This window comes from Myodes glareolus, chromosome 25 (assembly GCF_982192425.1).
Source record: "Myodes glareolus chromosome 25, mMyoGla1.1, whole genome shotgun sequence".
NCBI classification, from domain to species: domain Eukaryota; kingdom Metazoa; phylum Chordata; class Mammalia; order Rodentia; family Cricetidae; genus Myodes; species Myodes glareolus.
This window is the reverse complement of record NC_142050.1, coordinates 39873226-39898242: the sequence shown is the minus strand read 5'-3', so window position 1 is coordinate 39898242 and position 25017 is coordinate 39873226. Positions and strand designations below refer to the sequence as shown.

General features: G+C 43.6%; 1 protein-coding gene and 1 long non-coding RNA gene across 3 annotated transcripts in view; one reads left to right on the top strand and one right to left on the bottom strand.

The window, feature by feature from the left end:
• The window catches only part of LOC146889627 (transient receptor potential cation channel subfamily V member 5), a 29703-nt gene extending 11128 nt beyond the window's left edge, over positions 1-18575 (top strand). Inside the window, exons 9-15 of the mRNA XM_087901666.1 lie at positions 7414-7500; positions 7596-7672; positions 7922-8087; positions 8288-8354; positions 10209-10477; positions 13736-13842; positions 14517-18575. Coding sequence (XP_087757792.1) covers positions 7414-7500; positions 7596-7672; positions 7922-8087; positions 8288-8354; positions 10209-10477; positions 13736-13842; positions 14517-14814 — 1071 coding nt within the window. The 3' untranslated portion in view covers positions 14815-18575. The remainder of the gene's footprint in view (positions 1-7413; positions 7501-7595; positions 7673-7921; positions 8088-8287; positions 8355-10208; positions 10478-13735; positions 13843-14516) is intronic.
• Positions 1-25017, bottom strand: part of LOC148117898 (uncharacterized) — a 38822-nt gene that overhangs the window by 10364 nt on the left and 3441 nt on the right. The window contains exons 2-5 of one of the 2 annotated variants that reach the window (XR_015736626.1): positions 22009-22112; positions 16612-16790; positions 15708-15786; positions 15046-15149 (exon numbers count right to left, since the gene is read on the bottom strand). This is a non-coding gene — a long non-coding RNA (uncharacterized LOC148117898). The remainder of the gene's footprint in view (positions 1-15045; positions 15150-15707; positions 15787-16611; positions 16791-22008; positions 22113-25017) is intronic. The other variant, XR_015736625.1, reaches the window with a different exon arrangement.

Here is a 25017-nt window from a genome sequence, read left to right as displayed (position 1 = left end):
TTCTTCCTGTCTTTCTTTCTATCATTTTTCTATCTATCTATCTATTTTTCTATCTATCTATCTATCTATCTATCTACCCATCTATCTACCTACCTATCCCTTTCATCTCCTAGAAAAATTTCTGTCAAGTTCTCTTTTGTTGTTTTTTTTTTCTTTTCTTAGAAATATTTCAAAACTTCATGAAATAAATAAAGCTAAAGACTAGTGTGGATACTAGAAATTCAGCAACCATGGTCTGAGCAAAATACAATGTAGACAGAATTCTTGTTTAAGAATTTGTAGATTGACGTACATTAACAAAATCAGCATATAAATATGTTTTGTTACAAGTTGCTTAGCACTAAAATTTTACCCAGAGTTAAAAAAAAGGACACAGTGTTAAGATAGTTTATAGCAACAGCCTGGTTTCTGTGAGGGACAGTAAAAAAATTATAAAGAATCCTGTGCCCTGAGCTGAGGTCAAAATGAAAAGAGACTTTTAGGCATGGAGAATGTATATACACAGAGCCTAAGGCAGGGAAATTCTCTTCAGGGCTTAGGAAAATAAGACTGATCAAAACACAGAGAACTGAGCAAGTTGCCACCGATGAGGCTGTGAAGGCAGATCTTCCTCAGTTTGTGGGGCATGTTCCTGTATGTATTTGGGGTTAATCTTCATTGTCAAATTTGCAGGATGCTTGGAATTATAAATATGAAAATAACTCATTCAAAGTGGCCTGCTATTCTCTACACAGGTTATGTAAGCCTCAAACCCTTGACCATCCTCCTGTCTCTGCCTTCTTAGTGCTATGACTAGAGCCTTGCCCATCCCAGCTGGATGGAATGATGGGCATTAATAAAAATCCTCATGCCAAATTGTGTACCAGGATAGGAAGCAGACTAGAAATGACTAAGACAGGCGTTATGGGGATACCAATCAGGTGCCTATTATAGTTTACCAAGGGAGAGAGAATGGTCAATTTGCATAATGATCTCACAGGGAGGTGATGAGGAAGAGTTCACATCAGGAGATTTAATGATGGTAAAAATCATCATTTCTTTGTGAGGAATGTGAACAGTGAGGGGGAGAACAATTTCAGGAGTTATAAATGGCTTTCTATCTATTTTAAATCATTGATTTGACATAGTCAATATGATTATCCCATATGCCCTTCTCTCTGGAACGTTCCAGACAACGCCGGGCACCGTAGCCCTATAAAAACCCACCTGATCTCCAATTCTGTACAATTCCTGTTCAAGGCTTCCAATCAGCTCCCTGTGGAACAAGCATCCCAATTAAAGCCAAGGGAGGAAAGAAGAAAAACAGGGAGCCCGGGAGATAAAACTATCCTCTCCCAAGTACTTACTATATGTACCCTGAACACACTTGTCAAGCTTTAGAGACCCTGTTCAGCTCACCTGAAGTTTCTGGCAATAAAGCTGGGGTAGGTCATAATGTTTTATTTTTACTAAGCTACAGGTAAGGATGATGTGGTTTTGTAGATCGCCTTTTATACGTCAAAGCATTTTATCATTTAAAGTTCCTCTACTCATAAATAAAATGAGCACCATTGAAACCGTGGTGGCTACAAATCTAAAAGATATTAAGCACTTCGACAAAGACATTTGGTTGGCAAAGGTAGTGTAGGCATTAGTAGACTTCAAGTGCCTATCATCTTAGAACCATGAATTATAACTACAGAAAAAGGCAATTTCCTGCTCCCAAGTCATATTCTATCTCCTGGGTTTTTTTTCTTTGTCGATGCATTGCATGAAAAATCAGTGTCTCTAGGCTTGGAACTAGCTCAGGTCCACCACCCTCACTTTTTATATAGAAATATTGTAAAGGTGAGCATACCCTAAGTGAGGGAGGAAGACCAGATACGGAATACCTCCCACTCCCAGCTTCTGAGCTACTCTCAGATCGCTGGTTCTCATAATCACCACTATGATTTTATGTAATTAGCCTATGAGATAGAGAGTAAATCATACTTCTTTGGAAAGGTGTAATTGGTCTTAGACCAACTTAGAAACCAGTTTTATTCAATGTTGGAAGATGAGGGAGGTATTGATCTCAAAACCTTCTCGAGGTGCTCAGGTACCAGAGTTTATGAAAATGTGTAATGTGCAGGGCGAGAAGACTATGTATTGGGTGACATTTTTTTGTGCTACATGGAGTCTGTATCATCCAGAGCACTCTTCCCTCCTTTACTTCTTTTCTGATCAAAATATTTGAATGGATCTTAACCTCTGGGGCTAATTTCTGTAGTTCTTTAGACACACAGACAGCCTGCTTGTTTATGATTTAAAGTTCTCAGGGAATCCCGCAGTTCCACACACTTGAAATGCAGAGCTAAGGACAAATGAAGAAGACTCGATGATGGGCAAAGGGCAAAGGGCAAAGGGAAAGGATGTGGGACAGCACTTGCCAGGGTGAGCCAAGATTGTGAGTCCTGGGTCAGACTGAGCTATATAGTGAGATTCTGTGTCAAACAAAAAAGCTAAGCATATCAGAACAAAGTGAAACAAAACTGTGGAGGTGGGGGGCAAAACCTTAGAAGGAAAACTCACAAGGGAGTGGTCACTGTTACTTAATGACTTCTTGGAAGAGAAAAAAAATTTCCCAATCAACCTTCCTGAGGCAGGGTCATAAACTCTGAGAAGGTGACATTTCCTGGGAACGGGGTCATGCGCTCCTGAGGCCAGCAATCCTTACCTCGCGATATGGAATACAGAATACAAACAATGAAGACCTGTAGGTCTTCTTGAAGAAAAACAATGAGGGGACCTGAACTCTCCTGAGATCCTGCTTTGCCTTTGGGTTGTGGTAAACACTTGCCAATAAACGCTTGACCATCCTGTTCAGGAAACTCTCTGTTCAATTCAGGAAATCAGAGCAATCCTCCACCAACTGTCGGTGGGGCGCTTTGCAAGGTCTGATCTGGGGGGAGGGAAACCCAAAGCTTGAGGTAGGATTTTCAACTTCCTTTTGTGCTCTGGGACGGTCAGTACTGCTCTCCTTTCCCCACACGGTGCGCACACAACGCTTTCACCTCACTGCTGCTTCACGTTCTGTTGTACCCTCGCCTGAGTGTTTTACCCGGGACAGTCACTCTTAGAACAGCTTGCCAATGAGATGCGAGTGACCAGGGATCTGGTTATGAATACCAATTAAATTCCAGGTCATGACAACTCCTAAACTTCCAGTCTGTTAACAATTCTTAAAATTCAAAGCCATATGGCCATGACGAAAATCCTGGTTATTTGTAGGAAATACTTCCTTTCAAAGGAGTAGAGTGGCGTGTCTTTTAGGTTTCAGGTAACCTTGAGCAAGGATGCTGGTAGTCTCAGAAGAACTCAGTCAGGTGCCATCTTTTCAATTGGTTTGCTTCCAAAGAGATTCCTCTGTCCCCACTCACTGATTTATTTCCCTCTTCAGTCTGCAGCTTTCAGTGAAAGCTGTCTCTCTGTATTTCCACAGGCCCCCTTCCTCCTTGGCTTTCTTGCTGAATACTTTCTCACACTGCTGTAAACTCTTGATTAAAAAAAAAAATAGGAGTAAGATATTAATGTCCCCAGGGTGCTCAAAGATATCTGAGCACAGGGCACTTTGGTGCTCTAGCTGTGGTCTATGATCAGGGTAGCACAAGACGCCCACAGGGGGCACATCTGAGCTAGCTGCAGAAGGGCATTCAAGGAGAACCCAGACGAATGTTGCCCTGACCTGAATCCTGAAGCATGAGGAACGGTGTACTAGACAGATGTGGTGTCAGAGGTTTCTTAAGAAAAAAGTACATCGTGCTTTAAGACCCGGTTATCATTATCAGGATACCGCTGGTCTGTCTTCAGCCCATACACAGCATAAGAACATAAGACCGAGGATAGAACAGTGAGTTTGTAAATCACGTTACTTAATCTAGGCTTTCCATTTGATTCTTCCCTCACGATCAATTTTAGTTAAACGAACACATACACACAATTTCAAAAATCAAAGGACAGTGCTGTGTGCGATTATACATACCTGAAATTCTAGAACTCAGGGTAGAGGCTGAAGGACCACCATGAACTTGAGGCTAACCTGGTCTATACAATGTGTTCCAGACCAGCCAAGGGCTACCATAGTAAGACCTTGTCTTAGGAAAAACAAAAACAAAAACAAACAAAAAGGATCAAATCAAACAAAACGTCAGTTGCTTCCTGGCCTACAGCTCTTGGTCTTCGCCCTTCATGTCTAATCTTGGGGGATCAACCAGGTTTTACCCTTTCTCGGAGGATCCCCTGTATTTAACTCTGTTAATCCTATCCAGACACTATGAAGCAACTTTCTACTCCGATAAGTATTTAGGGAACGCTCTCTTAGTCCATCGGTGATTTTATCCTAAAGGCACTGGACAGCTAAGAAAGGCATGAAGTCACATGATAATGTTCATATTTCTAAAAGATTAGTCTTGAAACTTGAAGGAGAGTGGGGTACAAAGATGCAGGGTAAGGAAGATGGTGGACAGCAGTGTGTTTGTCTGAAGGCATTTGGTCCCATGAAATGAAAGAAAAGGAAACATTGAAAAAATGAAGTGGTTGAACGAGCAGGAGTTGAGACGGAGTGGCTGTGGTAACTTAAACCCAGGTTACTAAACACAACCTTGGTCCCCAAACCTTTTTTTGAAGAACCACAAATCTAAAGAACTGATCTATTTAGGCACAATGTCTTGAGAACAATTCCTAAAGGATAAAATTCTAAAGCTTAAAAGGGTAAGTTCATTATTTGTTTGGGCTTAGTGCTAGGAAAGCTTAGGAGAGTTGATTAAGTGGGACAATATCTTCCTGAGACAGCAGGGATGTGTCATTGAAATCCAAGGTCTCTGCATCTTTAAAACAGGACCCATTTTCTTAGCGCTGTAACAATGACCATTCTAAACAAAAAGAAATTTGTCAGTATGAAACACTACAATCAAAGGCCAATGCTTTAAGTGGCTGAAACAGTTATTACTATGACACATCTCTCTCTCTCTCTCTCTCTCTCTCTCTCTCTCTCTCTCACACACACACACACACACACACACACACACACACATTCACACGGAAAATAGTTTTTTTAAAGACAACAAAAACTTTTTTGTTGTTTGTTTGCTGGTATTGAAGAACAGAAAGAAGTGGGCTCACAGAAGACCCCATAGTCCACAGCCTGATTAGAGGCAGACATATATAATACCTGCAGCTCGAGCAAAGGCGTAACAAAAGTTTCTAAATGCCTGTCTGCCTGGTGAATTTGTGCAGGGAAACGCCTCTATGTAAAGGAATCTGCTGAACAGGAAAAGAAGGGCTGATGGAGTTGGGTGGGGAGCCCAGCAAGAGAGATTGGTCACGATTTGCCTACAAGTTCCCAATTTTTGTCTAAAGCATAGGTGCCGTCATTGCTTCCCTGGCCTCTAGGGGCACTCTGATCTTCACCTTCTATCTTCTGCTCCTCTTCTTTCCCAAGGAGGTCTACCTTTGTCCAGATCGGATTCAAATAGGTCAGTCACATGGTCAAACAGTGGGTTTGAACTCCCGACTCTCTTGAATCCACCTCTTAGTTGCTGGGAGTTGGCCTTTGACTCACAATCTTTCTACCTCCAGATCGGGGCTGCTGGGATTACAAATTTTTACTACCAGACTTGGCCAGTTTCTCTTCTTAACTGAAACAAGAAAAGGTTGGTGGTGTTGTCTGGGACAGTGATTCTTAAACTGTGGGTCACGGCCCCTTTGAGGGGATCAAATGACCCTTTCCCGGGGATCACATAAGACCACCGTGCATCCTAAATATCAGATATTTACATTTCAATTCATAGTCGTAGCAAAGTTACAGTTATGACGTAGCAATAAAAATAATTTTATAGTTGGGGACCGCACCATGTGAGGCACTGTATTCAAGGTCATAGCATTAGGAAGAATGGGAACCCCTGATCACCAACCATTCACTGAGATATAAAGGTCTAATAAGACATTTGACAATGTTGTGCAAAACCTGATTCACTTGTCTGATTTCTGCATTTAAAGTTATTTCTAAAGTTAATGTGTTTACTATTTATTTTTCCACTTACCTACACGGTCTAAAAATGATTTGGCATGCTTTGCAGAAAGATAGCTGCGATCGAGGCGACCAATAATGAAAGGACACAGTCTGTGAACTGAATTTCAGGGGAGAAGGAAGACAGTTCATATAGCTGCAAGGACTGAGGATAAAATAAACAAAGAAAACAAATAATCAGCAAGCAAGAACTCTAGAGCAGCCCCAGAGCTGCTCTAATTTGCTGGACTTAGATATATAATTCTATGTTGAATTATGTTATTATTATTATATTATATATATGATAATATATTATATATTATATATTCTTGTCTGTACATGACTTTTTTCCCCCCAAAAAGCAGTCCAAAAACTTCCTTGTATTCTTGAGTGAGGTCATGCCTTCTCGGTAGGTAAGGCTCATGGATGAAGCATTTCGTCATCAAATCTTCAGGTCGTTGAAGTAGTAGGATGGCCTTCATCCTACCTTGACCCCAGGAACACATTGACTTCTCAGGATAAGCAGAACCTTTCCAGAAAACTAAAATCTATATATAGGCCCATTTCTATTCTAGTCTGTATTTCCAAATCAGTGAAACTACAATAAATATTTCTAGGACTCTTTTATGGTTTAAAGTATGATCCAAAGGCACTCCACCTATGTGACCTTCACATTATCTGCAGGAGGTAAAGCAGTAGAGTTTCCATCTTCCAGATGAGAAGCCATAAGTTCAAGCATCTTCACTGTTTCAAGGTCTCATTATATTTAGCAAGTTTGGGGCCCATAATGGCCCCTGAATTCTGAGATAAGCTTATGATGTCTTAAAAGTGGGTGTGAGCCACAGTGAGGTTGGAGCAATCGGATTCTTTCCATGGCAGAAACCATCATCCCCATCTCCTCTGCTCTCTTACTCACTTGGCATGCTTCGTTGTTTTGTCTGTTTTAACTTTGTCATTAGACAAGGTTTCACTATGCAGCCCAAGCTGGCCTGGCCTTTGTGTTCTCTTGTTCTATCTCAGTCTCTTGAATGCTGGAACTGCAGGTTTGTACCACCATGCCCAGTATTCCATTTGGTCATTTTGGTGATTCAAAAGGTGGTCTCAGCTGCCCGATGCATATGGAAATCATAACACAATATAATATATATATAGGAGGAAGCATTGCCATGAAGTAGACCAAGTCATTAACAAATAACATTATAAGAAAATCTTGGGCATGTAAACTCATGTCCTGGTCACAAAATTGGACAGAGTGGAAGTTACCATGACTGATAGTGATAGAAAGAGCTCTTCCTTGTCTTGGTCACATCTTGATAGCTTTAGACAGTAGGCCAAAGGTTACAACTCTTTACATTAGAAATGATTCTTGTCCTGATTTCCTTCCCTAGGAGGCATATGTCACTTACCAAGATAACATCCGGCTGGTGGGGGAGCTGGTGACAGTCACCGGGGCTGTGGTTATCCTGCTTCTAGAGGTGAGTAGCAGGGGAGTCTGGGATACAACAATCCACCTAGGCCCCGTGTTGAATTGAATTAGATATTTTCTTTTTGCTTTACCATCTTTCCCTAGATCCCAGACATCGTCAGAGTCGGTGCCTCTCGCTACTTCGGACAGACAATTCTCGGGGGACCATTCCATGTCATCATGTGAGTGTCTTCTTCTTTGTTCGGACCCTGACTTCACTTCCTAGAATCTTCCAGGTCTCCAGTTCACTTGCTGAGGTCTATATATCAGGGATTTCTGCCGAGTGAATTTGCATCTTTGGATTTATGTTTTAGCTGTTTAAGACTTAGCTTAATGAATGTATAGGAGCTAGCTAAGTCACCATCATGTTGCAGGAGATTCGGAATATTCCCAGCTCATACCTCACTTTTTGCTTTCTGCTCTTACCCCAGCATTACCTATGCCTCTCTTGTGCTGGTGACCATGGTGATGAGGCTGACCAGTGTGAATGGGGAGGCGGTGCCCATATCCATGGCCCTGGTGCTGGGCTGGTGTAGTGTCATGTACTTTGCCCGTGGATTCCAGATGCTGGGCCCCTTCACAATCATGATTCAGAAGGTCAGTGCTTTCCCAAACCTCGCTCTGATTAGGATACAGGACCTTCGTTCACAGGTGGAAGGGTGGGGAAGGCTGCAAAGAGAAAGGCTGCTGAGAGCCTAGCTGGAGGCAGCACCAGGACACTCAGGTCTGCTGGCAACAGCTGCTCAGAGGCATGGAGAAAGAGTCTCCCCATCTTTCTTCTTCTTTGCTTCCTGTAGATGATTTTTGGAGACCTCCTGCGCTTCTGCTGGCTGATGGCGATGGTCATCCTGGGATTTGCCTCAGGTAAGAGTACTGCTTCTAGACTGTGAGATGCAGATCTTCTCGGTTCCCACTGTCACTTGGCTTCATTGCTGTTGCTTCCTGTTGAAGTGGGTCTAAAAACATACCTTTGTCCATTGAAAGGGACCATCCAGGTTGGTTGGCCTGGAAGGTAGGCTCATATGTTCTGAGCCATCAAGATTCATGTCAGTTAACTGAGCCACAAGCTCCTTCAAGGACTACTGGAGGGACATCGGACACTGAAGAGTTGTAGCTATTTTAAATATTATCAGGGAAATATGGGCAATGTCACGTTGAACTTTGCTATATTTATAGTTCAGGAGAAGAGATAAAAGTCATGCTATAAAACAGAAAGTCCCCTCCTTCTATATGTAGTCATATAAGGTATGAAGAAAAGGAGTGAAGCTGAGCAGACGCACACATGCATTCGTGTCTCTCTCTGCTCCTGACCGGATGTGATGAGAGCAGCTGCTTTGAGTTCCTGCCTTGGCTTCCCCACATTGATGAAGTGTAACCTGGGATTCTAGGCCAAATAAAATCTAGCTCCCCTACAAAATATATATGAAAAAAAGGAAAGGATTGTAAAAAGGAGGTACATAATGGGAGTTTGGAGAGCCTGGGACATGGCAGAGAATGCAGACAGAGAAGAGCTGTGGTGAGAGACTTAGAGAATGGGGACGTTCAGGGTCAGTGGGGAGTACCAAGAAGCAGAGGAAGTGCGGAACGGGATAAAAAAAAGGCATCAGAGAGAATAGAGGGGCTTTGGCAGGCACAAGAAAGTTCATATTCACAGGAAGAAGGCTCAGGTCTGTTTCATGAAAAACCTGCAGTTCTAACTCAGTCTTCCGTGTCTCTAACTGGTCACCCATAGAGAAGAGGGTGAGCAAGAAAAATGAAGAACTATGCCCCCATCGCTACAGAACCCTATCACTATCTCTAGAGAATGCTCTGTTCAATGAGGTTTCCCAAAAAATAATAGATAAAAGAATGAACACACACATACATACATACACACACACACACACACACACACACACACACACACACACACACCTACCTACCTACCTACCTTAATTGTAGAGTATTCTATAGAGTATCTTAGCCTGTGAGGCCTGGTGTAGGTTTTCTTCCTTCTCCGTACCCCAAATTTCCTTCCCCATAGGTAGTCTGCAATTAGAACAGCAGTTGTATCCTGAGGACGTCCTATACCTCCGGTCCCCTAAATGGTCATTCTGCACTTGTGGTTTTTCTGAAGGAAACAAGTATTTCATACAGACTCTTTTGTATGCTCTTGGAATCACCTTGCCACACACCTCCGTATCCCATTCAGAAAAGACGCCATTTAAAGGACCTCAGGGTGTTGTAAGGGCCCGGAATTGCCTGCCATGAGGTAGGCTGCACATCAGTGAGACAGCTTCTCCATGACAGTCAAAGCTCACCTAGCAAGCCTTAGAGAAATGGGTGGCTGTCTGGAAGTCTAAAGAGATTTTTAAAAAGCTCTCCCTTTAGCCTTATCACGTGATCTGATCTTTGAAATCATTGGAGATTCAATACATTCTTTTAATAACTTACCTTTCAAATATTTGGTTTCCCAAAAGATAATCATCTGCTAGGCAATTTAGGCCTATATGTACACATACAACTCTTTTTTGATGCATGGTTGAATGTTACATGACCCAGAACAGTGAACTTAGTCAGGAGTCTTAAGTTTAGACAGTTCTAAGGTCACTGTAATGTGGATGCATAGTGGTATATACTTGTGTGTAGACTGATGGAGGTATATAGAACTAATGGGAACCAAGTCCATACTTATTGTGACAATTTCCTTTCCCACTTGCCTCTTCCTGGGCGGAGCAGCCTTCTGTATCATCTTCCAGACAGAGGATCCAGACAACCTGGGGGAATTCTCCGACTACCCCACAGCACTCTTAAGCACCTTTGAGCTCTTCCTCACCATCATTGACGGCCCTGCCAACTACAGAGTGGACCTGCCCTTCATGTACAGCCTCACCTATTCTGCTTTCGCCATCATCGCCACCCTGCTCATGCTCAACTTGTTCATTGCCATGATGGGTGACACCCATTGGCGAGTGGCCCAGGAAAGGGATGAGCTCTGGAGGGCACAGGTGAGTCTATTGCTGTTGGTCTCGCAAAGGGGCAGGAACAGGAGGGAAACCTTGCAGTAAGAGGTATTTGTTGTGAACCACTCTTAGTGGAGTCCCAGAACAGCCCCAAGAGGCTATTGTTTCTGTTCCATTTGTATAACCCTGAAGTACATGTAGAAGGATGGAGGGGACAGAAGAATGACAGAATGGAGGATATAAACATGGAGTTGGTCTATTCATTACAGGTAAAAAGTGGATCCAGGAGTCTTTGAATCCACAGAAAGCAAGAATATTTTGTTTTGTTTTTATGTAATGCAGTTCTTAAATTTAGACCTCCTCTTCTATTAGAGTCTATAAATCCCCCAATCCCTATTTTATCTTTTCTTTGTATCACAATAAGCTAATCAAATACCAAAGTTAGGAGCTATGTGTTCCAAAGATCACTAAGTAATTGAGCTGCTCCTCAGCATAATTATATATCAGTGCGAGAATCAGTCAGTATGTTCTTTAGTCTAATCGTGACCTTATTATTTTGTATATTTGAGTAAGGTTTCATAGAATAGGAGTTTTTCATGTTGTGAAAAGTTTATTATTAGAAGCATCCACATTATGGTGAACTAAAGCCCTTGTTGCTTTTATTCCACTCCTCAACTTCAGACTTTTTCCTCCTATGTATTAGAGAGCACATATCTTTCCACATAAGTACTATATAAATATTTGAATAGAACCAATGTTTACCCTTCACATAATTGCATGGTTGGTATGTAGCAATAGTCCTCAAAAGCCTGTTATATGTAAGGAAGTGTCTAGGAGCTGGCACACAAGCACAGGCATCACAGACATAATGGGTCCTCCAGCTGAAGCTCCAAGCTATGGAACAGACAGACACTAAGTAAATCACTTCACAGGAGTCGAAAAACTCAAAGAAGTAAAATTGCTGCAGAGAAGTGCATCAGGCTAAGAGATGCAACTGAGAAACTGAAGCAGAACATTAAGAAATGCTTGTATTGGGGAGAAATGATTAAGACAGACAGTAAAGATTGGGGAGAAATATTTAAGACAGACAGTAAAGATGGGTAGGACTAGCTAGCTGAGGAGAAGAGTAGAAAGGGTACAAGTCAGGGTTTATATCAATGAGAGTGCATGACCACAAAGAGAAATAAACCAATCCCAAACAGGATTTTTTTTTTAAGAACTGGAGATGGATGAGCTGATCCTCATAATTGGGAAGTTTAAAATACCAAACTAGATTTGGACATATATCTAGAATTCAGTCTCTACCTTACACAACCTGTCAGTTTTCTGGTCTATCCATTCAGCCTGACTCTCTTTTCTAAGATAAATCAGCCCGTGTTGGCAGCTTCTAAGAAGTTGAAGCACCTGAGGGAATGTGGTTGAGTATAAACTTCTTAAAGGTCCCATTCAAGTTGCATCCACTGACTCTTTAACATTGTACAACAATGCAGATTTTAAAAGAAAGTCTTTGGCTGGAGATGTAGCTAGGTAGTGGCTTGCTTGCCCAGTGTTTTAGTCTGAGTTTCTATTGCTATGAAGAGACATCATGACTATGGCAACTCTTATAAAGGAAAAACCATATCATTGGGGCGACTTATAATTTCAGAGGTTTAGTCAGGTTTCCTCATGGTGTGACATGGTGGTGTGCAGGCAGACATGGCGCTAGGAAGGAACTGAGAGTCCTTCATCTTGACCCACAGGCAACAGGAAGTGATCTGAATATCTTACTAAGTGAAGCTTGAGCAAAGCAAACCAAGAAGTCCACCCCCACAATGACACACTTCTTCCAACAAGGCCATATCCACTCCAGCAAGGCCAAACCTTTTAATAAAGTCACTCCTTATGAGCTTTTAGGGGCTGACTTCTTTCAAACTATCACACCTACCATGTTCAAAGCTGGGGGTTGAGTTCTCAACACTGCAAATGATAAAATGAAAAACATACTTGACCATAGACAATCCATTCTAATTTCCATGGGATTGCAACAAGGATCAGTGAAATGCTTATTTTTGAACTTAAGACGAGGTCTAGTGCTGGATAGTGGAGGAAGTAGTGGCAGAAAGAAGGCGAGGTCCCCGCTTCTCTAGTCTGTTAGGAAGAACCAGCTAACTGTGCAGCCCCATCTACTCTACCCAGTTATCTGAAAGTGGTTAGCTCATACTCTAGACGAAAAAAATACTCTCTGTTGCAAGAGTAAAAGAGTCAAGGGAAGGGTAAATAAAGAAGAAGCTGGAGCGTTCATTTCAGAGGAAAGAAGAATAGCTATCCAGAGGAGAACAAAATAATTGCAAAGGTGGGAGAGAACGGGGTACAACTCAGCGACTCAGAGAAGGCGATGAGGGAGAGCAGAAGGCATGTCACTGAGAGCTGGCTATTTTAGGGATTGAGAGCTCTTTACATCAATAATCTCCTGTTGCCAACCCTGATAATGGTGGAGCAGTTCCTATTATGGAAGAGACACTACTTACTGTCAATTAACTGTAAAATGGAGTCAGTTTCCCAACTAGTTGTACAACTGGCTACACTAAGTTCACAATCAACTACAACGCTCGAATTTTTGTTTCATGAATGAGTTCAACTACTTAAATGTGAGAAAACCCCTCCTCATCTTGTTCTGTCAATTTTTGTGTTGTTGGCTTTAGAACAGCATTCAGGTTTGGTGAAATCATTCTCTATTGCTTTCGCCACCCCACATAGTACGTATCGCGCCCAGCTTTTCGTCACAGGCACATTTGATAAGCCTGGGGCCTGTTTCATCTATCTAGCTAATGAGGGCAGGACAAAGGACAGAGCATGGGACATACGACTAGGAATTTCCTTGCCAAGTACACAGACATTAATCAAACCTTTTCCTTCTTAAGATATGGATTTTTAATTTGTTAGCAAGTCCCTGAACTGGAGCCGCCTTGTTTCGTTTCTGACATCATACAGATTCTATTTAATCATTTAATTTAAGTCAATGTCCCTGGTCTGTAGTTCTCCTATGAGAGGTGAGAAGGAAATCACATTAGTTTTGAATGACTCACCGTCTCTGAATATGAATAATGGTATTGAACTCATTGTTCTATTTAAAAATATCTTCTCTCCTGTTTTGATGAGACAGCCAGGTTAACATGGTTCTGAGACAAGCTTAGATATGAATGAACTGTGGCCCTTACTACTGGCCTCCAGGGTCTTCTTTGAGCAAATTGGTTTTTGTTTCCTTTTTTTGGTGGTTCCTTGTGCCTCTTTCTGAGATATTTTTGCTACCCTATCTCCTTCCAGGTTGTGGCCACCACAGTGATGCTGGAGAGGAAAATGCCTCGTTTCCTGTGGCCTCGATCTGGTATCTGTGGTTGCGAGTATGGGCTTGGAGAACGCTGGTTCCTACGGTGAGTGACAGTATGTGTGTGAAGCTTGTAGGTGGATTCTCTGAGATGGCGAGCCACCAGGAAATGTCATGGGATTGCATTAGTTTGCTGTCAGGAGAGAGAGAAAGGTGAAGTGTTGGGTGGGGGGTGAAGGGGTTAGAAAACAAGAGCCAGCTGGTGTTTACTACAGGGCAGTGGTGTGTGAAACGGTGTGCTCACAGACATGTAAATGCTCAGGTGTGGGTATGGGCTGTCCATTTGTTTTGCTTGTGTTTACTCAGTACTTCCTTTTCCTCGTTTCCAATATACTTTGGCCTTGACTCTAGTTTCTTTCCCCATAGACAACCCCTTATCTCCTGACCTGGGTCTCCTCTCCCCTCACTGGTACCCTTTGACCTGGATACTGTAAACCTCACGACACTCAGATCTCTTAGTTTTTTCCTCTGTCTTGTTGCCATATATAGCCCAGCCTGTCTTCCATTACTCTCTGTAGCTGAATTCCTTACTTCTGTCCCCTCGTTCTCAGGTTGGCTTTCACCCCATTTCCCTCTGGCCCCTCCATCCTAGATGCTCTTCTTGCTTCTGTCCTGCCCCTCCTTTTACTTCCTGGTATCTCCTCTTTTCCACATTCACCTCTGATTCTCCCTATGACCCACCTTTCCCATGGCCCATGAGTCCTTTCTGTTTCCTCGCAGGGTTGAGACTCACCATGACCAGAATCCTTATCGAGTACTTCGCTACGTGGAAGCTTTCAAATCTTCAGACAAGGAGGAAGTGCAGGAGCAGCTATCTGAGAAGCGGCCTTCTGGGACTGAGATTGGTACTTTAGCTAGAGGCTCTGTGGTCCTCCAAACACCTCCTCTCTCCAGGACTACATCCCTGAGCAGCAGTAGCCACCGTGGCTGGGAAATTCTCCGTCGAAACACCCTGGGACATTTGAATCTTGGACTAGACCTTGGTGAGGGGGATGGCGAGGAGATCTCCCATTTCTAAAGAGTACCCTGTTACTTTACATGTAACCCCAGGTGGGCCAAGGGGTGGAAGGAAAGGGAGGGTGGGGAGGAAGAAGGATAGAAAAAGGGAGAAAGCTGTTTCAAGAATCTGACACCTATGGTTGTGAATTGTGGAAGGGTATATATAGACTATTCTTTAAGGGACAATATATAACCCTTCACATCTCAGCATTTGTAGAGATGGGTAGTGGTCACCGATTGTTGCATATACCTTATGGGTTCCTCGAAGGCTCATATCTTGAGAATCTGGCAACTGAGGACATGAGATGAAGACACTGACATCTTTGATTGACATCTGGACAATCTTTCTTATGCCTTGAACAAAAGACAGAAACCAGTAAGTCATAAGACTTGCCTGACTCCACAAAACTCAATGTGAAAAGAACCATCATGACACCAAAGTCCTTTCTATTTCTTTACCCTCCTTGGGACTCTCCTCCCAACTAGCAACCAAATCCCGAGTAGAAAACTACAAGAAGAAAAATTCCTTGTCCTGTTACCTTTAATTTCTCTCTTATGTCAAAAAAACATACATCATAAAATTTATCATTTTAGCTATGTTCAGTATAAGGTACATTCAGACTTTTGTATAAGCATCACTACTATTCATCTACAAACGTTATTCATCTTCAGACACTGAAATTCCTATCCACGAAACAATACCTCTCCACTATTCCTTCTCTTTCGTCCTCAATAACCATTATTTCACTTCCTGCCTAGGAATTTATTGTAGGTACTTTATCTGAGTGGGATCGTACAAGGCCAGTTCCATTGTGCTTGCCTTGTTTCATTTAATATAATAGTTTCAAGGTTTCTTCTATTCTGCAAAGGTATCAGCATTTCATTTCTTTTTAAGACTGGATGTACACATACCTCACTTTTTTAAAATTCATCTGTCTGTCAAAGGGTATTTGTGGGTTTTCCTGTCTTCTGGTTATTATGAATGCTGCTTCTATGAAAACAAGAGAATGCATGTCTATAGAGGCCCCTGTTTTTAATTATTGGGTGTTGGTGGGGTCTATATGCCTAGAAATTGAAGAGATAGATCACACGATAACCCCATGCTTAATTCTTCAGATAAACTACCATACAGTTTTTCATAATGGCCTTCGACATTTTATAAATCCTGGTAGTGGGTGTAAAATGTTCTCTCATTGTAGTTTCAATTTGCTATTTCCTAAAGTCTAAGGATATTGGGTCTCTTTTCATGTTCTTATTTATGGAATAGTTTTTAACAGTGTGCTGCATTCTTCTTCTCAAAGGCTAAGAGTCTGAGGTGTTTGCATCTCTTGTATCCTGATGTGTTCTGTGAGTGGTGAAGCATGTCTTCCTTTGCTTGAATCAATTCTTCCATAGGATCTTCTCTGCCCTGTCCTTTAGGAGATCCTCTGCAAGTTACCATCCTTGATCCTAAAAACACAGGCTCCTGTTTTGATCTTGAGGATGCCATAATCCACAGTCTTCTCCCTTTCCTTTTATACTGGGCTGTGAAGTGGGCAGCAGTAATGCTGATCTGACCATTCCTAACTGGAGGGAAACTCTGAGCTGAGTATCCAGAGCGCCCGTTACAGAGAATGATATATACCCTCTTTCTTGTCTCCAACCCCTGTGCCTCATCTCATGCCTCTCATCCTCTCAGTCCAAAAGCTGAACAAAAGAGCTTTTGGAAATAGTAGAGAAATGAGTAAGACTTGGGAAATTTCAGGCAAGCACATTCCAATACACATTTTCAAAGCTGTATGCCCAATAGTGAGCTATCACAAAAATGTACACAAACCTTTGGTGGTACGAAACTTAACAGGGCCAAGTCATCATGATTCAGTTTTATTCTCTTCGACAATGAGAAGCACCTCCATCTTATGTGCAGTTAAACTCCATCTGTGTTCTAAATGATCCAAGATCCAGTCTCTTCTGCATTATCAGATGTCATCTGTCATTTTCCCTTCGCCAACAGCTCTGTCAGAAGGATATTGTGTTGTTTAAAACCCGCCTTCCAAACCACCTCTCCTTTGGACAGCTGCCCTATCATCTTTATTCCCTGTTCAAAGTCAAACTTCTTAAGGGTTGGTTCCATTGTCTATGGACTTCCACGGATTGCTCAAGCCTTTGTGGTTTGGTCGGTCTCCTCCAGGCTACGGATGCCACTCTTGTTGTCTCCCTAAATGTCAACCCGCTCAATCATCTCAGTTTTTGTTGGACTCTATGAATTAACCCCGAACTATTCAACACTCTTCACGTTCCTACCAGTCGGGGTGCTTTGGTTTTACTACTCCCTGAAACACTTTTGGTTCAGGAGGCTCTTTCTCACTGCATAGGCAGTCCCACTGACTACTGTAGATTGTCACATCACAGCTCATGCTTCGTCAGGGTCCATCTTTGGCTCTGATCTGTCTTCTGAGCTCCAGGCATGAACTAATTAGATGTTCAACTATTAGATTTGCTTACTTGGGTATGTTATAGACACTGCAAGTTCAACATGTCCCAAACTGAGCAGTTTTTCTTCCTCATCAAACCTTCTATTCTATTAGTCTTCTCAATAAGGTTAAGTGTCAGGATTACAGTCAAGGTTGCCTAAACCAGAGCGCTTGGCACCATCTTTAACACTGTTTCAAACCTCATATCCAGCACTCTCAAGGCCAATGGATAGAAAGTCCATTACTTCACTTTAAATTAACTAATTCTAATTAAATACAAAAAGTATTTTTTCTACCACTGCCTCAATTCCTTATATATATTTTCTGTGATATTTACTAATAAAAAATTTTTATGTATACTTCCAAAGATATCTTCAACGTGACTAAGCCTTTGTATGAGCATATTTCTCTTAAAAATATCAAAGAATGGTATATTAGAAGAGCAGCTCTTTCTTTTCCTCTTAAGATGTGTTGTGAAGACCAACTTCATATCTTTGCAACACTGGAAAATATCCTTCCAAAGCAAGGTGTAACGGTGTTCATGTATAGTCTCAGAACTCAGGCGAGAGTGGCAGACAGGAGACATATACATTCAAAGTTAGCTTGGGCTACATAGTGAGACCCTGTTTCAAAACTCAAAGAAGCAGTGAAAAACTTTTTCCCCTCTTCAAACTGTTGCCATTCTTCTAAAACAGGCCACCAGCATCTTACCTGTGCACGACAGGGTCATACTTCTGCCTGCTCTGTTTGCATATGGTCTTAGTCTTCTCCAGTCCCTAGTCTTCATGACATCTGAAATGTGTTTGTCAAATGCAAGCCTGCTCCTCTCTTGAACTCTGACAGCTTCTCGGAACATCTCTTACCCTTCTGATGTAATTAATTAAATGAATAACTTTTATTTCCTGAATAGTACTTATCCCTTTTGATATCACTTTGCAGATTTTCCTACTTTCTTTACCCATTCTCCGTCAACCTTTGTAACTTTATTATTTATCATATTGTCCTCTGTTTAAAGATCAGACATCTGGGTGTGTGTGTGTGTGTGTGTGTGTGTGTGTGTGTCTGTATATATGTCTCTGTGTATGTGTCTAATCCCTGATCTAGAGGGAAACTAGAACACACCCATTTTGTTTCTAGATCATTATATTTTTTGTGTGTTATTGATCTGTACTTTATTACTTTTATTTAGCATCTGCTTTTCTTCCTAGATGATACGTGTCACAAAGACAAAATGGTGTTCATAGCGTTCACTATTGTGTTCTCAGAACTTGTGCAATTCCTACTATCATGTATTATGGAATAAATACTCACTAACTGGGTCTAGGAATGATAGACCTGTTTGTAGTTTTATTGGACACACACGTGTTTTATTTTTCTTCCTTACATTTTGCCTTTGAGTGAGGCTGGAGTAAAGATGAACATAAAGAGAGTGGAATGCCCTGAAAGGACAAAAAGAAGAGGAACTTTTCTAGTGGTAACTTTTTAGTCTACTTAGCAATACTTCTGTGTTTAAGTATACACATGTGTATGAGAGACAGAGAGAGAGAGAGAGAGAGAGAGAGAGAGAGAGAGAGAAAGAGAGAGAGGAAAGGAAGGGAGAAAAAGAGCAGTAGGAACTCATAATTTACAGGAAAGAGGAGGAGACATGAGAAAGAAAAGGAGGAGGACTTCCATAGCGATCTCTGGATGGAACTTTTGGTGCCTACCTGTGTGTGACGCCCTCTGTGAGAAGCATTCGAGTGAGCTCCTAGTCCCCAAGTCCCTACAGATGTAGCAAATGCCCATGCACTGAAGGGTTAAAGCAGGGGGCAGATTATCCATGCTTCCTGCTTCCTGGACTCCAGAGAAAGTAAAGGGTGGGAGAGTAAGGGAAACCCTGCTGTTCTTGTGTACAGAACTGTCCCAGTAAGGCTGTCCTTTCCCGTCCTGCCCTGCCTCCTTCCTGGTTCCTTCTGAAGAGAATGCAGGAAATGCTTGCTCCTGCATGTCTCACAGGCCAGAGGCAGGGGAGGGATGAAGATGTTTTGTTCCTACAGGTGTCACTGAACTTAAAGATGTTTGCAAAGTATGTTATTGGCTTGACCAGGCTCTGGGTTCTGGTGAAGAAGGGTGAGCTGTGCCTGAACAATGGCTGTCGTCAGTGCTGAGCTAAAAGGCCAGAGATCAGTGTGCTTTCAGGGGGGTTGGTGTACATAAAAAAAAATTGCAAGATAAAACATGAGGGACAAGAACTGAGGGAGGTGGAGAAGAAAGGAGGGAGAAAAAAGGGGGAACGGGTGGCTGGTTAGTAAGACCCCAAAGGAGAGTGTGTTTGGCCTAGGCCAGGGAGAGAAAAGGAACTAGAGAGAAGAGCCAGCCTTGCTCCTTTAGCCCCCATAGGGATAACTCTGAAAAGCTGAGAGAACACTTTGCCGTGGGGTCATGAATTATTTACCTCTCATTCCCAAACATACTTGTTCCTTAAAGGTTAATGAAGAACAGGGGAAAACGTTGCAAGGTAAGGAACACTTTGGCCAGGTGATAAGTAAGAGTCACCCCAGTGGGAGAGGTTCAAGCTGTGTGCCCCCTCCCATCTCCGGGCAGGAGCCACCTGGGGAAGGGTTGGACACACCTTCTCCACTCTGCTTGTAGTCTTCTTTGTCAGCCCAGAATGGAGGAGGCGGCAATTAGAGCCAATTGGGCCTGAGGGTGCAGAGGCTTGTGCAAGGCTGGGCAGCAGCTGGAAATAGAATGTTGTGAGTCTGCCCCTCCCAGAAGTGACAGGTAGAAGGGTCCTGCTTAGTGACTCTTGAGGGCCAACCTTATCCAATAAAGTTACCCCTCATTCCCTGCTTTCTGGGGCCTCACTCCTGACACCTTGCTCAGCCATCTACGAAGTCAACTATGAGGCTGACACGTGTGTTCATCACAGCAACATGGTTCCTTCTCCTAGTCCCAGGGCGGATTTCTCTGGCGAGTGACCACCTTAGGTCCTAAGGAAGGCCAACTCAGGAAGCGATTTCCTCCTTTCTTGTTGCTGAACTGAGCCCTGTCTAGAGCTAGGTCCTCCAGGGACAATACACTCAAGAATAGATTCAGTTCCAACCCCCAGCTCTGCTAATGGGATTAGCTGAGGGAACTTGGCTAGGAGTCAGTGATCATCTTGATTTCTGACTTGTCTACCTGGCACAGTTGCGATCACAAAATAGCAGCATGCATGTGAAAGCGGGCAGCATACATGTGAAAGCGTGCAGGCTGAGATTTTTATGGTGCAAGGAGGCAATGCAATATCTTGACCTGTGCCTGGCTCTCTCTGTTTTTATTCCCTCTTTTCCTTCAGTGCCCTGTTGTCTCCTAATTCAAGAATAATAAAGTAAAGGAATAAGACTAAAACACACATCAAAGAAATATCATGAAACTGTCTGTGGCCTCTAGACCTTTCTTGAGACCTAGGGTTAAAAACTCTAAACCCCAGTGGATGATTAACTCCTCCGAGGGACTCCTTAGACTCCAAAACTGTCCTAGGCCTTCATTTTCCCTCCCGTCAGCTCAAACAAGATAATTTCACAGGAAGAAACTACAAAGGAGGGCTGAGATTAAATGTGCTTCATCTCCTTTCATAGAACTTGCCTTATTCTTTCTCCCTCCATGGAGAAAACTGGGTCCTTAAAGCACTGTGATAGTTTGCCACATCAAGGTGTAAGTCCTTGTCTCTGGCCTCCACATCCCTGTGCTTGCCAAACCTTGACCCCTCCCCGGAGGAGGGTCAAGACAGCCCACCAAAATCTTGACCACTCCCCCAGTCTATTTAAACTGCTCCTCTGGAAAATGCCCTCATGGTCTCTTCCCCGCCCCCCTCATGGTTCCCCCTCGGGGCCACCTGAGAGCGCAGGAATCCCATTAAACTTGGATATGTTTTAATTTGGCTTGTTGTGATTTGGCTTGATTGGGATTTTTGCTTCAGCAGAGAGCTCGCTCGCATTAGGAAAATTCCTAACACAAGGGTCACCTCTTCCCACCAGATTGCAGGTCCCTAGGAAGAGGTAGCTCATATCAGATAAGGTAACAGTAGCTTGGGATATAGGTGCCTTTACTACATGCCTCCCCCATCCTTTACTCCATGTGCTGTATCCTGACCACATCCAAGACAATAAATCTTTTACGAGCAGATGGCCTGACACTTCTTTGTGTGGGGGCTGTGGACTGAGTAACACCCTCAACTCACTTGGATCCCTCTGCCCATTAGTTTTTGCCACAGTCTGGACCCTCTCTTTCCCACTGACCTCTCTTTACCCTGGAAAGCAAATATACTTACTAAATGATTTGTAAACCCCTTGGCACAGTTCGTTCTTCACAAACCATAGGTCAACGCTATGCCAAGTGCACTAATGGGAATAGAGAAGAATACAGTGTCGCTTGGCCTCTTCCTTGGGGGATCTGAGAGTGGAGGAAATAGCAAAGGAAGGAAGGCTGCTCATGTTGTAAGTCACCGCGCACTCTGAGCAGAAGAGAGGTAGAACACACAATAAGGAAAGAGCCTGGATCAGCGGAACTGGCTACGGAATGGGCAGCATTTGGGCTGCACTTCAGCGAACGAGCTGGGGCTACAGGCTAGGCCACTTAGGGCAACAGTTCTCAACCTGCATATAAATATCCCATTTGGAGGGATTGAACGACTCAGTCACAGGGGTCCCTCAAGACTGTTGGAAAATGCAGACATTTACATCACAATTCACCAGGGTAGAAAAATTGCAGATATAAAGCAGCAATGAAAAGAATACCTGTTGGAGCCAAGAGTTTCTCCTCCACAAACGTCAATGGCCTGGTTAAGCGCTCCTCAGGATGGATGAGGTAAGACATGCCATGTGCCGTATAGAAACTTAACCTGTGTGGGCGAAACAGCCTAGATTTGGATCTGTTTCCCTCCTCAACGGAATGGAGAGCTTGTTCTTGGGAGTTAACCTGGTTTTGAAAATGGCTCTGGGACAGGAAGAGAGCCTGAGAAAACCAAGGGTTTTAAAACAGAGGCTATTACTGTACAGGTAAAAGGGGCCAGGTGCCCTGTACATCTGCCTCTAATTCCTACAAGCCCATAACTTCTATTCTCATTCACAGACAGGCAATCAAGGGCCAGAGAAAGGTGAGTTTCTTGCCCAAGGTGAAGTGACTATTACTGTGCTCTTTTTGTAGACAAGGAAGTTGAGTCTCAGACAGGTGGACTGTTTGCCCAAGACCACCCAAGCAGAAATTAGCCAAATCTGACTTTACACTAAAAGGTTTCTGGCCTCAAAGCCAATGCTTCCATTATAAGATGGCAGCTTGAGACGAGACAGGTCTCAGATTCTCCAGTTTCCAATACTCCCACCCCAGCAAAGATGATCACGCAAGTGGCTTACATTCCTACCACACTTTATAGTATATAAAACCTTTTCATGTCCATTATCACCTATATTCTAACAACAGCCCTATAAAGTTAACAGGGAAAGATGAATGTTCCAATTTACAGACAAGGAAGTCGATTCTCAGGCTGTCCAGTTGAGGTCATAGGCCGGAGTAGTTCAGAGTAGGAAGATAATCCAGGGCTTATGGGCTCCTGGAAAGACTTATCTCTGTCATCTGTATGGACAGGTGGATGAATCCAACCCAGGCATGTGGGTCACCACCTTCTCTACAAATTCTGAAACCCAGTGAGACTTTGAAGCTATGCTAGCCCAGGGACCCTTGTATACCTCTCACAAACAATGTGCTTTAGTAGATTGCCCTCCATATGAACAGACAACCCTGGTCAAGATTCACAAGCCAGCGATATGGATGTTAACTCTCACTGGCGGTCCAGTATTCTGGTGGTGTCCTTGTACACTCTGATCTGTGTGTAAGGCCTCATGGACCAGCCCAGACAGCAAAAATGGTTGCCGGACCTTGCGGCAGCTTGGAGACAGAACAAGGGAAGGAAGGAGAGGAAGGCGAATGGGAGCCATGCAGGAGAATTGTTCCCCACGGACAGGATGTGACTCTGTGATAATGTGATGACTGTGCAGCAAGGTCCCTATCAAGAGCTCACTGCGTATTCTAGCTGACGGCCATTCATTTCATGTTCTGTCCCTAGCCCCGACAGCCCTATGCGTACTTGAGTACAGCTATGCTGAACAAGCACAGTAGAAGCACCAGTGGCTTCTTCAGTCATCCATATCCTCGTGTATATAGGGACCTACACACAGGCCAGCATCTTGTCCCTTGCTCTGGGGCTGTGCCTGGTGCCAGGGAGGGCATGGACAGGAGTTGCAGAATAACTAAGATCCCTCTACCTTCTCCCCTCCCCCACACTGCCTTCTTTCTGATTCCTTTTATTTTAGTGACTGACCAGGGACTGCACATTCTCTGCCCAGGTAGACCCAGAATTGCCCAACAGTCACCTAGAGAATGTGCTGTTTGGCCTCAGGCCCTGCCTTGTTCTTCGCCAGGTCACCTCTTCTTGGGCCCCTTGGCATCTGCCTCTCCACTTTCCTCTCAGTCTCCCACCACGCCCTACTCAGGAATCTAGCACAGAACCCCATCCAGCCCCTTGTGGTGGTAACTTAATGGTGCCCCAGCTTGGTGGTAACTTGCAATCTGGGCCATGCTGACAGTGGACCCCAGCTTCCTCTTCATCATAGCCTGAGCTATAATCCCCACCTTGATTCCAGGGCTCAGAATCTTCCCCCAGTCTCAGACATGCCTCCTCCATCCCACCGTGGACCCTTACACCGGCGGCATCCATCGGGAGGAGGAAGCCATCTCCTCCCAGTTTTACACATGTCTATACACATTAAACAATCACCCCTACTCTTTTACAAGTCTGGCGTTTTTTTGCTTGGTTTTATGACGGAGGTGGTAGGGTGTTTTCGGTGAGTGCTTGTGTTGAATAAATAGAATTTGAAAGAGTTCTTATCACCGGCTGCCCTTTCACTGAGTTTGTTGGGGTGGGGAGAAAAAGAAAGAGAGAATAAGTGCAGGTGGGAACCAATCGGGGAAAGATCAGAGATAAAACGTGCCCCGGCAGGGCTGCTTCTGGAGGGCTGTGGCTGGAATCAAATGCACACTTTCCAAGGTGGGTTGGGTTTGAGCAGCCACAAAGAAATGCAGGACCATCTCAAGAGCCCCAAACAATACTGTTTCTTTTAGGCTCAGTGGAGCCGCATCCACCTCCCCAGATCTTTGGCTAAGTGAACAGATGATTCATACAGAGAAGAAACAGATGGTGAGTTTGAACATGGAACTCGGAGACACTGCCCTGGATAGCAATCTGGCTCACTCTGGGTTGGTCGGAGCGGCTATATACCTTGTTTCCACCTCTGCTTTGATTTTGGGGAATTCTGGAAATTGCCAAGGTTGGGAATCATCATCCGTTGCCCACCGAAAGCTAGAAGGGAATTCGAAGCTTGTATGCCTAGATTCACCCTGCTGCCTTCTCTTTTACCTCCCTACTTAGCGCAGCACCTGTGATGAGCAGAGGGGAGATCCATGTCTGAGAAGCTCCTCCATATGAGAATACAAAGCCTTCTTTCCTTCACAAGGAAAGGGGTGGGGGGTGGTCTGAAAGGACAGAGGAATGAGTGAGAAGCAGGGGCCATGAGACCCTGAATCTTTTGTTTTCCACATCAGGAACCCTGCTGGTCAGTGGCTCTCTAAATCAGCCAGTGAGTTCTCACAGCTTTGAAGCTGGAATGCAGCTGCCACAGCGGAAAAATCAATGGCTTGCTCTCTCTGCCTTTCTCTTCTCGGAAGCTGACCCGCCTTAGCACATTCCCTAC